General features: G+C 48.2%; 1 protein-coding gene across 2 annotated transcripts in view; it reads right to left on the bottom strand.

Annotated features, from left to right (window-relative positions):
- Positions 1–14,990, bottom strand: part of EGFR (epidermal growth factor receptor) — a 203,795-nt gene extending 188,805 nt beyond the window's left edge. The window contains exon 1 of one of the 2 annotated variants that reach the window (XM_059170603.1): positions 14,465–14,983. In XM_059170603.1, the coding sequence (XP_059026586.1) occupies positions 14,465–14,552 (88 nt within the window). In that variant the 5' untranslated portion in view covers positions 14,553–14,983. Of the gene's footprint in view, positions 1–14,464 lie in introns of both variants that reach the window. The other variant, XM_059170604.1, reaches the window with a different exon arrangement.
- Positions 14,991–15,276: the final 286 nt, after the last annotated feature.

Here is a 15,276-nt window from a genome sequence, read left to right on the forward strand (position 1 = left end):
GGCCCAAAGGTTAGACCACCCTTCAACCCATTTGTAAATCACATAATCTCATAAATCGTCTCACTGTTTAATAAAGCAGTTGGGCTGCTAGCAGTTCTTACAAGATAAATTATCATCTTTGAACTGTTAGCTTTTCCATTTTTGGTGTTTCTTGCAGCAAAAGCCATTTATTTTTACTCGCAGATATAAAACAACTTTAAAAATAACTTTAAGATACTGCGGGGGTAGGACACAGCAAGTCTCTAGTGTATGTAAACTCGTGACCAGTCTGCTCCCTTGCAAATTTGGAAACAACGATAGAGACTGACAGACTTTCTCGTACTTTGGAGGTCCACATAAACACCTGCAGGCCTTGTGATTATGAACCGGGGAAGAACAGGAACCAAAGGAAGTTCTGAGGACAGAGTCCTGGGAAAAAGGATCAGTCCTTGGGGAAGGACAGGCAGAGGCTCAAAACCCCAGCGCACCAAGCATTACCTGAAACAGATTAATTTTAGATCATGTAATAATTAAAAGAGAGAATGCAGGCCCATTATTTTCGCTCTTTAGAGAGCTGAACTGTTGCAAAGGGCCGAGGGCTTGAGGGTGTTTGCCTCCCTCCTTGTGAGATGGTCCATGCGTCCGGGGGACCATGAAGAAGGCATAAAGGCTGGACGGGGAAAAGGTGCGTGCCCATTGCGGCCATGTATGCCACGGAAGGGGAGAAGGATGAACAGGAGAAAACAGACAAAACAGGAGCCTTCACTTTAGCCATAACAAGTCTGAAAGTAAAAACAGTGCTGGAATAAGTCAGGGCCATCCCGAAGACTGGCCCAGAGCCATGCAGGAAAACCACCATCCTCTTTTAAGGGAAAGTAAGACCCGCCGTGGAAGGAAAGAGGGGTCAAACGGTTGTGCTCTGGGATTCCCGAGATGGGGAATCAGGAGGCAAGGCGAGCTGAGCCTTCCCCTGCCTGGGTCCTGTGGCCTTTTGAGGAGGGCCCAAGGGCAGGGCAAACCCAAGGGCAGGGAAAAACATCTGGGGCACAGGAATGCGGCCGCGAAGCTCCCCAGTCAGAGGCCAGAGCCTACCCTTCCTTGGCAGATGACCTTGGGTAAGTGACAGGACCTTCTTCAACCCAGGTTCCTCTACACCTACGACAGGGATCATTAAGGTCATGGTGAGGGGCAGTGGTCACAGTGCAAGTCAGCGCTTCAAACACTGATAATATCCACCCATTCTGGAATGTGCTCTAGGGACGGGCCTGGTGCTTCCTCCTCCACACATCATCCCGTCACCATCCTCTCTCCAGCCCCATGGGATAAGTGTCATTGTTTTTTTTAAGGTTTATTTATCTGTTTTAGAGAAAGGGGGGGGGGGCATGGGAGGAGGGGCAGAGGGAGAGAGAGGCTTAAGCAGACTCCTCGCTGAGCATGGAGCCCAACCCAGGGCTCGGTCTTACCACCCTGAGATCCCGACCGACATCGAAACCAAGAGTCAGCTTAACCGACTGCGTCACCCAGGTGCCCCAAGATAAGTGCCATTATTATCTTCATTCTGCCAATGAGGAAACCAGGACTCCTAGGAGTTGCTCAACTTGGCCAGCAGCACCCTGCAACCAAAGTAGGGCCTGGGTCCAGAGACAGCACCCCTGTCTGTGACGTCCTGCACGGCCCAGTACATGCGGAGGAGGCAAGGCTTTAATGCATTATTCCATCCAGAGAAAAGCACCACACCACAGGTCTAGAGACTTTTTTGGTATACTTACTGTCTTGTATACTCATTTTAATCCCATGTGTGCATTTTGGTTTTTCAAAATATTTTAACATCAAATAGATGCCAGATATAAGAAGGTTATTATTGCCTTTTCTGGAACAACAATAAAAACATCCATCAAATGTTAGTGGTGATTAGTCTAGAATCAGTGGCCTAATGCATTCTTTAGCCTATTATAATAATGTTCACATTGGGAAAATTATAGACATGATCCTTTCAGACACACTTAGAACCAGTGCAAGTTCCCAAAGGTCCACCTAGAGCAGCCTTTGTTTTAAGAGCAGAGTTACGCCAATGGCCCTAAACAGGTGGCTTTTTTGATCTCTGGCTTGGTCACTGCATTTCACCCCAAAAATGCAGTCAACTCCTGGCTGAGGAAGTGCCCCTTTTCCTCTGAGTCATGAAACCCTGAAGTATTTTCCCCATTTTTAATCAGTGACATCCCACTTTAAAGCCAGAAAAAAATACAAAGGGGCAGAGATTCTTAGGGAGAACCTAGACCAGCAGGTGGGCAAACCCCCGATAAGCGACTGGAAGTATCTTCTGCAAAAAGTAATACCAACAGGGAGTGCAGGGGAATCCAAGGGCCAGACAGCTGCCATTGCCCACAAGATGGCCAGGAGACCAAGTACTCACCTATCTCTGGAGTCATCCTGTGCTGCTCTGGAAGTGTTACCCTGGTCACTCACATCATGAGGCACCCTTCCCCCCAAATAGGAGAGCCAATCCGGATCACACCAGGTTCTGCTTACCCGGTATTGGAAGGCTCAGTAGAAATGTGCACAGGTGAGGCATCACCAAATCAAACTCTCTTTGGGAGGAGATTCATCTGCAGACAGACTGTTCCCTGAGGGGCGCACTGAACCCCTGACCACTATGTTATGCTGCTTCCTCAGACAGAGATGGGCTTACTGAGCTCACCGTTCTCACTCCACCTCTAAGAGGCCTCTACCGAGTTGCCATGTTGGGTGGGTCCTTTTAAAAATCACTGGGTATTAATTACTATCTGTTATTTTATAAATAATGTAATAATTACTATTATTTAAAACTACTCTTAAACTTAGTCAAGGCCTTTTGTGGGCTTAGCAGAACAGCTTGTGAACAGGACATGTGATGACCATGAGATCAGGACTACAGTTGTTACACTATGTGGTACATAGTGGTTCACTTTTAATTAGAATTCAACCTTGTAAATAGTGTTCAGAAGTCCCCCAGCCTATAAAAGTCCGACTAGTCGAAAAGCTTGCATTCAGACACCTGTGCTGACCAACATGGCGGCTTCACCACCTGTGCTGACCAACATGGCGGCTTTACCACTTGTGCTGACCAACACGGCAGCTTCACCTATAGCTACCACCTTGCTCTACCTCTTCCCTTACCACTAGAGAAGAGAAAGCAAGCCTAGAAGGGAAATAGAGTCTGACCTCCTCCCAAAACAAGGTCCAAGAAGGAAAGGAAAAAAAATCCCCCAAGTAGCAAAAGAAGTATATATACACTATTGGCAATTTCCCCACCCTGGCACCCCGTTTCCACTGGCTTCATTAGCATAGTTCAGGCCTTGAATTCATGACTACTGATTTTCCTGGCTATGGTTTGAACGTTTTGTTTTTGCAACTGGGCAACACGATGAATATGTAGCAGTCCTGGCCCAACACTCTCAAAGCCCTAGCTTTTCTAGCCAAGACGTTAAGAACAAGACTCTGGCATGAGGGAAGATGGACCCCGATAACCACCCAGGTCTTCAATCCATCTGGGACTTTTTCCATTCGATGCCTCGCCTCAAACCAGGCACATCACTGAGTTTGCATTTAAACAAGAGAGAGAGAAAGTCTTTAGAAGACAAAAGTGAAGTGAAAAACTGAGCAACCCATTTCACCAAATTGCTCAACTTTCTGTTCTGCCTTGGCTGGGCGGACTTTGTTGATTGAAGGTGAAGTGGCATAGCTTTTGCCCAAATAACTTATGCAATGCATAGAGGCCAGTTACTAAGCAAGCCCTGAAAATCAATACTCTAACTGCCTGCTGACTGGAAGGGTTTGTTCATTCAACAAGAGATGCATCAGACTCGGCTCTAAAAAAAAAAAAAAAAAAAAAAAATCAATGTTTTTCCTGAATGATATTCTCCAAAGCTCCACAACATCAATGACAATTACAGATCATTTATCCCGTTGAGATGGGATATGGGATTCTTTCTACTCTGAATGGATTTCTTTCTACTCTGCTTTATAATTAAGAAATATAAACGTTCGTTGTGGGGGGGAATTTCTGCCGGAGTTCTGCTGAAGTTTCCACTATGTTAGAAATAAACAATAAGAAAAAAAGTTCGTTCGTTCCTTCCCAGTGGAGGAAAATAAACATTGTATTCTGACATTTCTTTTGGAAAAGGTAGATCACCATCAACGAGAGATCTACGAACGGTCCCATCGCCGGTTCGATTCATTCAAACAAGGAAGGTCCTCTAAGTGAGAGGGGATTTCTGTAATCATTTCTCCTTAAAGTCAGTGCTTCCAAATATAATGACAGGCAGAATGGCTTCTTATAAGGGACCTGATATAGAAAACCAGCAATCCTGGAGGGTCCACAACTTTTTAAGTTTGTCCTCTTAAAAAACACACAAAGACTCAAAGACTTCATCACAAGAAAAAGTGGGAAAGAACAAAACTGGAGCAGAATATACCAAAATCATGAGGGGGCACTGGTTATATGAGTGACAGAAATGTAACAAAAAATATGAAAGTATTTTATTAGTCTTTGACTCAGGAATAGGACTACCAGGGACAGGAGGCAGCCACTGGCTAAAAAGCAACAGTGTCTTAAAGGAGGAGGAAGTAGAGTTTTGGAGACATTCCATACTGGTGTCAGGAGTCTGCCCTATAGCAGGAAACTCCCGGCAGCTCAATGTCAATGAGCTCGGTGACCACGGCAAACTGCAGAATTGCTGACAGCCTGAGTCCCTAACCTTCGAATGTGGGTAAGTGTCCCCATCCTGTGGGGTTCTTAGGAAGCTTGGAGATGGAGGTGAAGGCCTCCTCTAGGTCAAGTCCTAGACAAAGGCAAGGTGTTATTATTATTATAACATCAGTCTTTTAGCATCTCAATCACAGAGCACACTTACCATCTGTAAGTTTCAATATGTATCTTGCATGCACTTAGGTTTGCTTTTAATTTCATGGATATCTGCAGCTGCAAGAAGCCATCAAACCATCTAGTTGAGTCATTTTATGGAAGCGGAAACTGGGGAGGTAGATTCTAACCTGTTTTCTCTATTATAACGAACAACAGACTGCATGGGGAAAAATGCATTAAGCCACGTCCTAAGAAAAACTCCTTTAGCAATACAACTTTTGAAGGAATGACACATGTCTATCCATATTTGTATAAAAACTGATCATAAACACTGAATATCTCTGACGTTCTAACTTTAAGAAATTACATAATATATTTTTGCAGTCATTTGTCAAAGTTTTTCATTCACAGTCATACATCAAAATTTTCTTTCTTGGTGAAGATTGATTCGTAACAGCTTGCAAAAAAGAAAGAGAGGAAGGAAGTGGGAAAGGAAGGGAGGGCGGACAGATTAAGGCAATACATTATTCTTGCTCATAAATACACTGCGTGCGTACCGTCTATTAAACCACCAGGAAATGCCAGCAGAGGTAAAGAAATCAAGAAGTAACTACAAGGATAAGGTTTCTGATTCTCTATTAACTATGCAGCAAATCAAAGCCAAGAAAATGTTCTGAAATTCATCAGAGGTAAAAGCCCCTTAAAATCAGTCTCTTAAAAGCCAACAGGTGGCACAGTAATTTTTCAACAACCACTTTCATTTTCCTGACATTCATCTGGAATCAAAAGTAGATGACACTGGCGTGGGGTTGGGGGGTGGGGGTTCTGGTTTTTTTTTTTTTCCTTTTCATGGAAAAGAGATGATAATTATTTAAATTTCTGATACTATATTAAAATGTATTTTCAAAAACAGATCTCGCAAGTTAGTACTAGAACACACACAAGTAGTTTGTCTAAGTGATCTTGCTCAGTGCAATTTAACTCTTTGCTATGGTTTGTGATATAGAAGAATGAACCAGGAGATGCCTGTAAACACAGACAAGCCGGCAGTTATCAGATAGTCAATGTCTGCTAGTAAATAACCCAGGTTTTTTGACGTTACAAAAAAATCTTTCCGAAAACCCTTCTGAAGTCTCATTTACGGCGGTAAGAACATTTCCAGGAGCCCATGACCATCCTTGAGGACTCGCCCAGATTCAAGACGTGATTTGCTTTTATTCCAGACTCTGAAATAGTGGTAAGTTTATGAGCATGGGCAAAGGAACTAAAACAGGCACAGTTTTTCCCCTTAAAACGTCAGTGTGTCATGTCGGAGAGATTATACACAATGCATCAATTTTCTGCAAAACCTGGAGTGAAAGAAAGAACTTTCAGTTATAATGATATCATTATATCATGTGTAAGGACACACAACTAAGACAACCATGACCTTATCCAGCACGGGCAGGCCCAAGTGTGTGCACAGTGGTACACCTTCAGGTATCAGGTTTCTAGTTTTAAAGTAAAATCCTTCCAAAATGTTCTTAAAACCACTGCTAAGTACAGGGGTCTAGAACCACTTCTCTACTCCCTGTTACATAAAGGCATGGGTACCCAAGATAGCACAACCAACCATACTCATTCTTCACTACAAATCCACCTGTTTCCAAATGCTCTCTGCCAAGAAACAGGTAAGTCTGTGCAATTTTCCCTGGTGAATCAGGACATGGATGTCTTCTAACATGTGGCAGTGGCTCACTTCATGTGAGACATTTTCTGACTTCAATGTGATTCAGCGTGCATTGACTATGTCTAAAATTATGAAGACTTTTGTCTGTTTTCTGTGGTAGGAGTTAAAGTACACCAAGGAATCATTTTTCTTATTCATAACAAGCTGTAGGGCCAAATTATGCTATTGGGAAGAATGCGGAAACTATCAACTATAACCCAGATTCTTCACATCCAGCCGTAAGTTTAAAAAAGGCCATTTTCATTTTAAAAGATAAAATATGTCATGTCTCAGGCACTTAACATTTGACGTTGCAAGTTTCCTTGTGGTCATTTAGGAACATAAAGCAGGAAATTCTAAAACCTTAGCAGGTGCTCTAATAAGACAGTCACATTTATGGATGACCGGTGATGGTGGGCTTGCTGGAGGAGGGGCAGCAAGTTCACCAGCACGTCCTCATTCTTTTCTCTTTGCCTGGAGATGGGACAAAGTCTCCTTGTTGAGATCCAGCTAAACTCTTCCGAGAAACTGCCCCCATCACAGAAATACGATTAACCCCATTTGGGGACTGTCACTGAAATCCCAAATCACCTTTGTTCTAAGACATTGGATTACACGGGTTCTTCCTGTCTCTCTCCCAGTTCAGCCCTTCCCAATGTGAGCACTTTGAAGATAAGCAGTTACCTTCTTCCTCTCGTAGATCCAGAACCCAGCACGAGGTCTGCCTGAAGCGTCTGTGGTTCTAGACCTGTTGTGCATCAGAATCTCCTGGAAGGCTCCGTCCCCAGACTGTAAGCCCCACCCCATAAGGATCCTATTCAGAGGTCCAGGTACGGGATCCAAGAATGTGCATTTCTAGCAGCCTCAAAGGGCTGCTGTGGCTCTCTTAGGAAACACACCACGAAAGCCACCGTAATAGGCTTTTCCCGAATTCATGGGGAAAAAACATTCAGCTTTGAGACTGATTTACTACGGAAATATCAAATTATTCCTGGACCTTCAGGAAGCTCAGGCAATGAGTAAGCATCGGGAGTCTGAGAACAAAGACAAAATTTCTTCTCTGCCACAGCTACACACACCACTCGGTGCCCTCATCGGGATTGCCTAAGGAGTTTCTAAAGACGTGTGTGCTGACACTCTGTCCCCGAGGAAGACTTTATTCGGCTGGTCTAGAGTGCTGCAAGGCATCCTCCATTGCATTCTCCCCACATGATTCTAAGGTTCAAAAGCTACTGCTTAAAAAAAAAAAAAATTCACCTTCTCGTCTTTTCAATTCAGTCACTAATGTACAAACCGAGCGATCTGATGCTGCCGTTAGAAACAGGGACTCCCGTCTGAGGACATGGGATACAAGGAGCGTTCCCAGGGCTGTCGGATGCTCTGGGTTATTCATCGCTCACTTCTAACTGCAACTCCTCAGGCTGTGGACCCAACCACAGCGGCCAGGCACAGAAAGCAGCAGGCTGACCCAGAACCCAACCTGGTCAACGCGGACGGAGCCAGGGAGCAGGAGATAGGCTGGGGGCTGGGGTTATTTTATGGGCAAGGACAACCCCTGCAATGGAAACATATCAAATGACAAGTCAAGGCCACGCTGCTCTCCTGGGCTCCGGACCCGACTGCTCTACCTACCGGCCCGTCACCTTCCCCTTCGGACCACCCCACGTCCACCCAACCCACTCTTCCTCCTGGGGCATTCACAGCCCCTGCGAGGGGCAACGGTGTTTCATCCTGACTTCCAGGGCAGAACCCTGGTGCACCTGGGATCCTCTAGGTCTTGCACTGGTTACACATTAACGGCCTCCAGGTCCACCTGAGTCACTGGTCCCGCACGCTCCCGCTCTCCCCTTCCGCATCTCTCCCAGCTGGCAGGACTCACCCAGCTCCCTATTTCCCTGTTCCCTCTGCAGGCCACTCCCACTCCAGCTGGAGTCCTTTGTCTCAAGCACCCAACCCATCAGCCGGTTCCCAGGTTAGACCTCCCCCGGAGAGCCTCCTCTTGGGGAAGAGGGGGCATCGAAGTTCTTGTCTGGTGTAGCCTCCCCACCTCCCCCTTCTTTTCCCATCTCACCGAATAACCAGGGCTCCCCGGGCCTCTGCTACTATGGGACCTACTCTTGGGATGCCTTGGCTTGTCTTCTCCGGGGAAACACCCACGGCTTGGGGCGATAGCCGGCCCCCTCTCCAGGTAGAATTGAAAGCAAAGAATAATACCAGAACACTCCATCCCTTTCAGAATTCTATCATTGCTTCTGTGACAGTTTCACACTTTGTTATCTAGAGATTTCTCTTCCCCTAACAGACTAAAGGGCAAGCACCAAACCTGATTCATTCCTAAGTCTCCAAATGTGGACAGGACAGAGCAAACTGTTCACTGTGGCTCAAACACAAAGAAAATAAAAGCCTAAGTTGTAATAGGTAGCACTTCGTGTCCTTATACTCAAAGGACAAACAACAGAGGTTAATTTGTGCAATTATTTCTACTAAATCAGGGCCAGGTGTGCTGGCCCACCAGCACAGGAAAGAACTTGGAGCGGAGAAGGAAATTCTATCCCCCTGTGTTCACTTTCACATACTACTTTCTGAAGCAAGCTGCTGAAATTTGGTAGGAACAGAATTTATTTTAAGCCTATGCAATTCACAGATGCTTAGTCAACACTCTCAGGCATTTGATATTATACTTTAGGGCCTGCAGAGATTAAAATGTCAAACCCAGCACTTAGTTTCTAACAGGGCTAAGTAAACAAGCCACCACTGCTCAGTGGCCCTAAACACCCTTCCTGCTCCCAGCTGGCTCCGGGAACTTTCTAGACAACTGTACTGAGTGTGTCTATCTGAATGTGTAGGAAGGAGACTGCACCTAATGACTCTGAAGAAGTGAAAATTTCAGTCAAACCGGTTATTTGACATAAGCTTGGATCCTTGCCTGCATTCAAACTAACCTGCTCATACCCATACCCTGAGATGTTGTGCCAAGAGCCAACTGCTGGGACTGTCTAGAAAAGACAACCTTTCAGGAGGAAAATGAAAAAGAAGGAACAGAGAGAAGCTATGATGTCAATAGGAATGGCCCATGAGAACAAGGTTTATATTCTATTCCCTACGTGTGTTGATGCCTTAAGAACAAGCAAGTGATAACTGAGGCCAAAAACGTTTCCTGGGATAATGTCAAATGTCTAAAAGTGACAGAAGAAAACAAAACTCAAGTAGTTCAGTACAGATCTGAGGAGCGGAGTCTTGTTTTTTGAAATTGTATATGTGGGAACAATGACCAGGTGGGCCATTCTCGAACTTTGAGCTTTTCTCAAAACATACCCCTATTAATAAAACCTAGCTTTAAACCAGCCCATTTCTACTGTATTAAGTCCAAATTAAAACACACACACACACACAGGGGCGCCTGGGTGGCTCAGTGGGTTAAAGCCTCTGCCTTCGGTTCAGGTCATGGTCTCAGGGTCCTGGGACGGAGCCCCGCATCGGGCTCTCTGCTCAGCAGGGAGTCTGCTTCCTCCTCTCTCTCTGCCTGCCTCTCTGCCTACTTGTGATCTCTGTCTGTCAAATAAATAAATAAAATCTTTAAAAAAAAAATAAAAAGTAATTAAAAGAAACACAAACACACAACTTTCACAGCAAGCCACAAGGCAAGGGCCAAATGATTCCCAGGTGGGTCCTTCAGCATTCTGATCCCACCCTAATTCTGGGGTCTCGGGCACCAGTGTTGGGGCTCTCTTCCCTCAACGTTCATAATCATCAATTTAATACTTGGACTTGGTTTGCCACTCCTGTTAGGAAAGTTTCAGACACTAGCTGCTGGTCCTGAAGCTTAGATCAAAGGGAAAAAAAAAAAGTATTTTCTTTTTAAACAGGGTGGACTGCTTCATCTTCACTGACACTACCTCTAAAACATTTCAAAACATGTTAGCGCTGTCACGTGGACCAAGTCCAATCATGTAGCACAATGGATTTTGGCAATCAGCTTCTTCAAACTTCAGAATGAGTTTCTGAAAAATTACAGACTATGAAACTAAATGCATAAAGCCAGAAATAATGGTCAAAAACGTACCGGGGCCATCAACCAGCTACTGCTAGACAGAGCCATATGGGTTTGAGTACATGACAGATACAAGGACCGTGGGTCTCCTTTTCAGATCTGGAAAGCAATTTACTAACGCGCACCTTCCCTGATTTATGATGGGGCTGTGTCCCCATAAGCCCATTATAAATTAAAATTATTTTAAGTTGAAAAGACATTGGATACGCCCAACCTAGCAAATACCATAGCTTACCCTAAACTACCTTAAATGTATACATATCACTCACATTAGCCTACAGGCAGATAAAACCCAACACAAAGTCTGCTTTATACGAAGTGTTGAACAGCTCATATAGTTGGCCGAATTCTGTCCTTAAAGTGACAAACGGGATGGTTGTCGGCATGTGGGCTGTCGACCCTGGTCACTGCGGAGCTGACTGGAGCTGCCGCTCGCTGCCCCCACCCAGTATCACGGGAGAGGACTGTACCATGTTATCACTAGCCCGGGGAAAAGATCAATTAAAATTCCAAGTAGAGTTTCTAGTGAACGTGCATTGCTTTCACACCATCTTTAAAAAAAAAAAAAAAAAAAAAAAGGACAACAAACCGTTGTAAATTGAGGATCATCTGTACTTCATTAATGACTTAAGGAATCCCACTGTGGAAGCAATGGTAGAAACTACTAAGATCACCCCTGCCCCCTTTTAACTCATGTCTGGCACATTCTATGCACTCAATAAATACTCCTTGGATTTAGAAATGAGGACTCGGGAGCCTGGAACTGTAAGTGACACGATCGCCTCAACACAGAGCTGGAACGAGAAGTCAGACCTTCTGGCTTCTGGCCAGGACTGAACAGGGCATCCTCACATCTGAACTCCCTAGAGAAAAGGGTAGGGGTTCTTCACCTGGGATAGGATTCAAAATCCTCTTTTATTCCTCATCAACAGAGCCCAGACCTACTGAATCGAGACTGTCTTCCAAGGAGGAGCTAGAACAGCTTCCCCACTTCTGCATTCTCCAGAATACCATCCAGGCTCTCTTCTAGAATAACACCTTGACCTCTCCATTTTGCAAGAGGGAGGGGCTTGCTTAACCATCCCCCGAGCAAGCTCCAGGCTCCCTCATGCTCTGGTGACAGAGCTGCCCCCACAGAAGGCAAGCAGAGCGACCAATGAGGAAATGACCAACGATCTAGACCACCAAACTGACGTTTGCTCCAAGTTTCACACTGAGACCAAGTCTAAGGGGCCAGTTCCCAGGTCCTTTTCCTCCCCGACTCGCAGCATCGGACATGAGGTGATGGCACACAACGGAGCTGGCTCTTCCGAAAACAGAACTCACATAAGGGGGTGGAGTCAGGTGGTTGAGGCAGGACCCAGGTGGAGAAGGTCTGAGTTTGAATCCTGCCTCTGCTTCTTACTAAAGGTGGAAGTTACTTTACTTCTCTGTACCTCAGTTTCCCATTTTATAAATAGAGTACCCACTACATACGCTTAACCCAAGTATTAAAAGGACACTTAAAACACTGTTTGACAGTACTAAGTGCAATCAGAACAGAAGATACCATATCTTAGAACCAAAAAAGTCTCTCTAAAATGAGCAAATTTCCTTGAACACACTGAATCTTACATGGGTCTTCAACGCCTTTTATAAAAATATCTCATTCTAACATTTTTAATAATTTACCCCTTAAAACTGGGTTGTTGTTTTTTTTTAACGTTACTCTAACAGAATGACATTTGTTCGCCTACTCTCACAATTTTATTCAGGAGCATTCTGCTTGAAGCAAATACAGGACAGTCAAATTAAGTGGTATTTATATTTTTCTCAGAAACAAATCTCCAAGGCACTAATAGCAGTGTTCAAAGGGGTAATAGAAAAGAGCTGTGAACACTTCTGGAGTTTAAAAAAAAAAAAAAAAGGTGGTGCTTTGGAGGTGCTCCAAGAGTGAATTTAAAATACAGAAGGGGTCCCCTGTATCAGAGAGGGAGAGATGCCGCCTGCCTAAGAGGACTCTATCGTCGGCTGATTCAGGAGCAGGTCCATGGTCTCTAGGACTCCCTGCAGAGATGAAGGGGAGCCCTTCAGACCCCTTAAAGGACGCAGAGCTTTCCACTAGCTCTGTTAGTGAAAAGACTAACCTCTTATTACTGAAATCACCTCCCACCTCTTCTTTCCTATATTTTGCAAGATTGTTAACATTCCAGATGTTCCAAAAGATTATATGTCCCTTACACTGGCAGGTCATCTTTCCCAAACTCCCAAATCTGGCTGCCCCGCAGAATCACCAGAGGAGCTTTTCAAAAACCCCGATGCCCAGGGCTCATCCCCAGCCAATGAAATCAGAATATCTGGGGTGGGGAGCCAGATATCGTTTTGTTTTGTTAAAATCCCCCCAAGCGATTCTTATGTCCAACAAAGTTTGGGAACCCCTGGTTTATGCATTAATGTTCCCCTAACAAACTCGCTCAGCACCAAACCCCCATGCCAATGACATCAACAGCAAGTACAGACCTGACTCTTGGAACCCGGGTTGCTTGATTTTGAAATTGTGTAATTAAACCTTCTGAGGCATGTTTCTCATGTGAAGTGGGTTTATGGCCGGTAGTCACGAAGCCAGACTCGCTCATGTTCAGTCTGGACATTTGGCACCCATGAACCATGGACAGCAATCCTTTTTTTAAAAAAAAATTTAAAATGCTGGTTGGCCCAAAGTCAAACTCTTCAAAGAGCTAAAAGGAACATCTCAAAGAGAAAATCTCGGGATGCTGAGTAGGAAAGTTTGGTGTGAGCCTTATTTTTGACAAACCGTGGAGACCTGACCAGGATGGGTACGGCCCTATGAAGTTGGGCTGCAGGGCCCAGCTGTCCCGCCGCTGCTGGTCCTACCGCTGGATCCAGCTGCACCTTAAAGCCCGGATCCGCAACCAAAGGGCTGCAGGTGGGGGCAAATCTCACAAGTTTTCCCGGGAAGCGACGATTTAGCGAAACCCCACAAGCCCGAGGGGCGTGGACGCCTAGGAGGGACCTCTGGGCTGGCCAGGAGCCTGGGTTTCCCCCTCCGCTACCTGCACGAGGATGGAGAGCAGGGCAAGCGTCGGGGGTCTGCGCCCAAGGGGCGGGCCCGACCCCACCCCCTTTTTTGCTTAGGAGGAAACTACGCCTTTCCTTCCCCGCGGCCCCAGGTAGAGGCAGACAGGGGACCTTCGGGCCCCTCAGCTCAGGGCTGCAGCACCGCACCTGGGAAAAGGGCTTGCAGGGTCCTGCGACGCACCCAGGCCTGGCCCCGGGCTGGCAAGGCCGGGTCCCCCGGGAGCGGCTCAAGTCCCGAGACCCGGGTCCAGGGAGGACGCGCGGCGGGGTCGGCTCGAGAAGCCGCCGGTCCCAGGAGGCTCGAGGAGTGAGCGAGACGATTCCGAGGGGTCGTTCCCCAGCTTCCCCAAGCGCCTGGAGCGCGCGCCCCGGGCCGAGCCTGGCCCCGCCGGAGGACAGGCGCGGGCGCACGTGCGGGAACCAGAGCCGCCGCCGCCGCTGGAACCAGAGCCGCCCGCGCCTCCGTAGGCGGACCCGGCGCAGGAGGCCAGGAAAGTGAGGACGGAAAGTTGCGAGCGCTCCGGGGCGCCGAACTCCGGCCGGTGGTTCCCACACCCCGCCCGCAGCCCCGCTGCCCCGCGCACGGAGCCTCCGGTCCTGCGCCGCCTCACGCTCGCCCAGCCCAGAAACGAAACGTCCAGTTCCTCCCACGGTCCCGGCCAGAGGCGCAGCTGATCCTCAAGGAAACAGGAAAGGAGGGGCGGGCGGCGCGGGACGCCGAGCCGGTGCCGCGAGCGCGAGCTGGGCGGGCTGCGGGTTGGGGCGCGTCGGGAGGCGGCGCGGGGCCGGTGGGACTCGCCCTTACCTTTCTTCTCCTCCAGCGCCGGACTCGCCGGGAAGTGCGCGGCCAGCAGGACCAGGAGCGCGGCTCCCGCGGTCCCGGAGGGTCGCATCGTTGCCCCCAAGCGCCGGCTCGGGGTCTTCGCAATCAGGCGGGACCGAGTCGGGCGGCCGTGCGCGGGGACGGCGGCGGCGAGGCGGGACTCGGGTGGACGCGGAGGTCGCCTGTCGTCCGGTCTGGGAGGCGGCGGCCGCCGGGGCTCGCTCGGGACCAGCTCGGGACTCGCTCCGGGCTCGGGCCGCCCTGACCGCGGGCGTGCACACCGTGCCGGGGGCGGAGGCTGCTGCGGCCGCGCCGCGCCGGGGGCTGCCCAGACGTCTAGCTCGCGGGGGCGGGGGCCGGGAAGGCTGGGCTGGAAGGAGGAGGGACCAGGCGGCGGAGGAGGGATCGGGAGGAGCCGAGGAGGAGCGGCGCGCGAGGAGAAGGGAGGAAGAGTCCGCGGCGAGGACCGCAGGCGGCCACCGGCTGGAGAGGCGGCGCACGGCGGTGGCCTCTGTCGGTCCAAGCGCACCGGGGAGGCCCGGGGTGGAGAGAGGAGGCGACGTCCGGGAACGGAGCCGGCGCCCTTAGGAGCTCATTTCCGAGGGGGACGTTCCCTGCGCTGTCCCTCCGGACCCAGTCCTCGCGGACAGGCACAGTTACTCAGTGACCCAGCCTCCGTCGAGCCAGATTTGCACCAGGGCCCCCCATTTTCGCCTTCCGCCCCTCCAACTTTAGGAGCAGACTTTCATCATCTCCGGGCAAACTGGCCGCGCCTTACGCCCAAGGCCAGATAA

This window comes from Mustela lutreola, chromosome 4 (assembly GCF_030435805.1).
Source record: "Mustela lutreola isolate mMusLut2 chromosome 4, mMusLut2.pri, whole genome shotgun sequence".
Lineage (NCBI taxonomy): Eukaryota > Metazoa > Chordata > Mammalia > Carnivora > Mustelidae > Mustela > Mustela lutreola.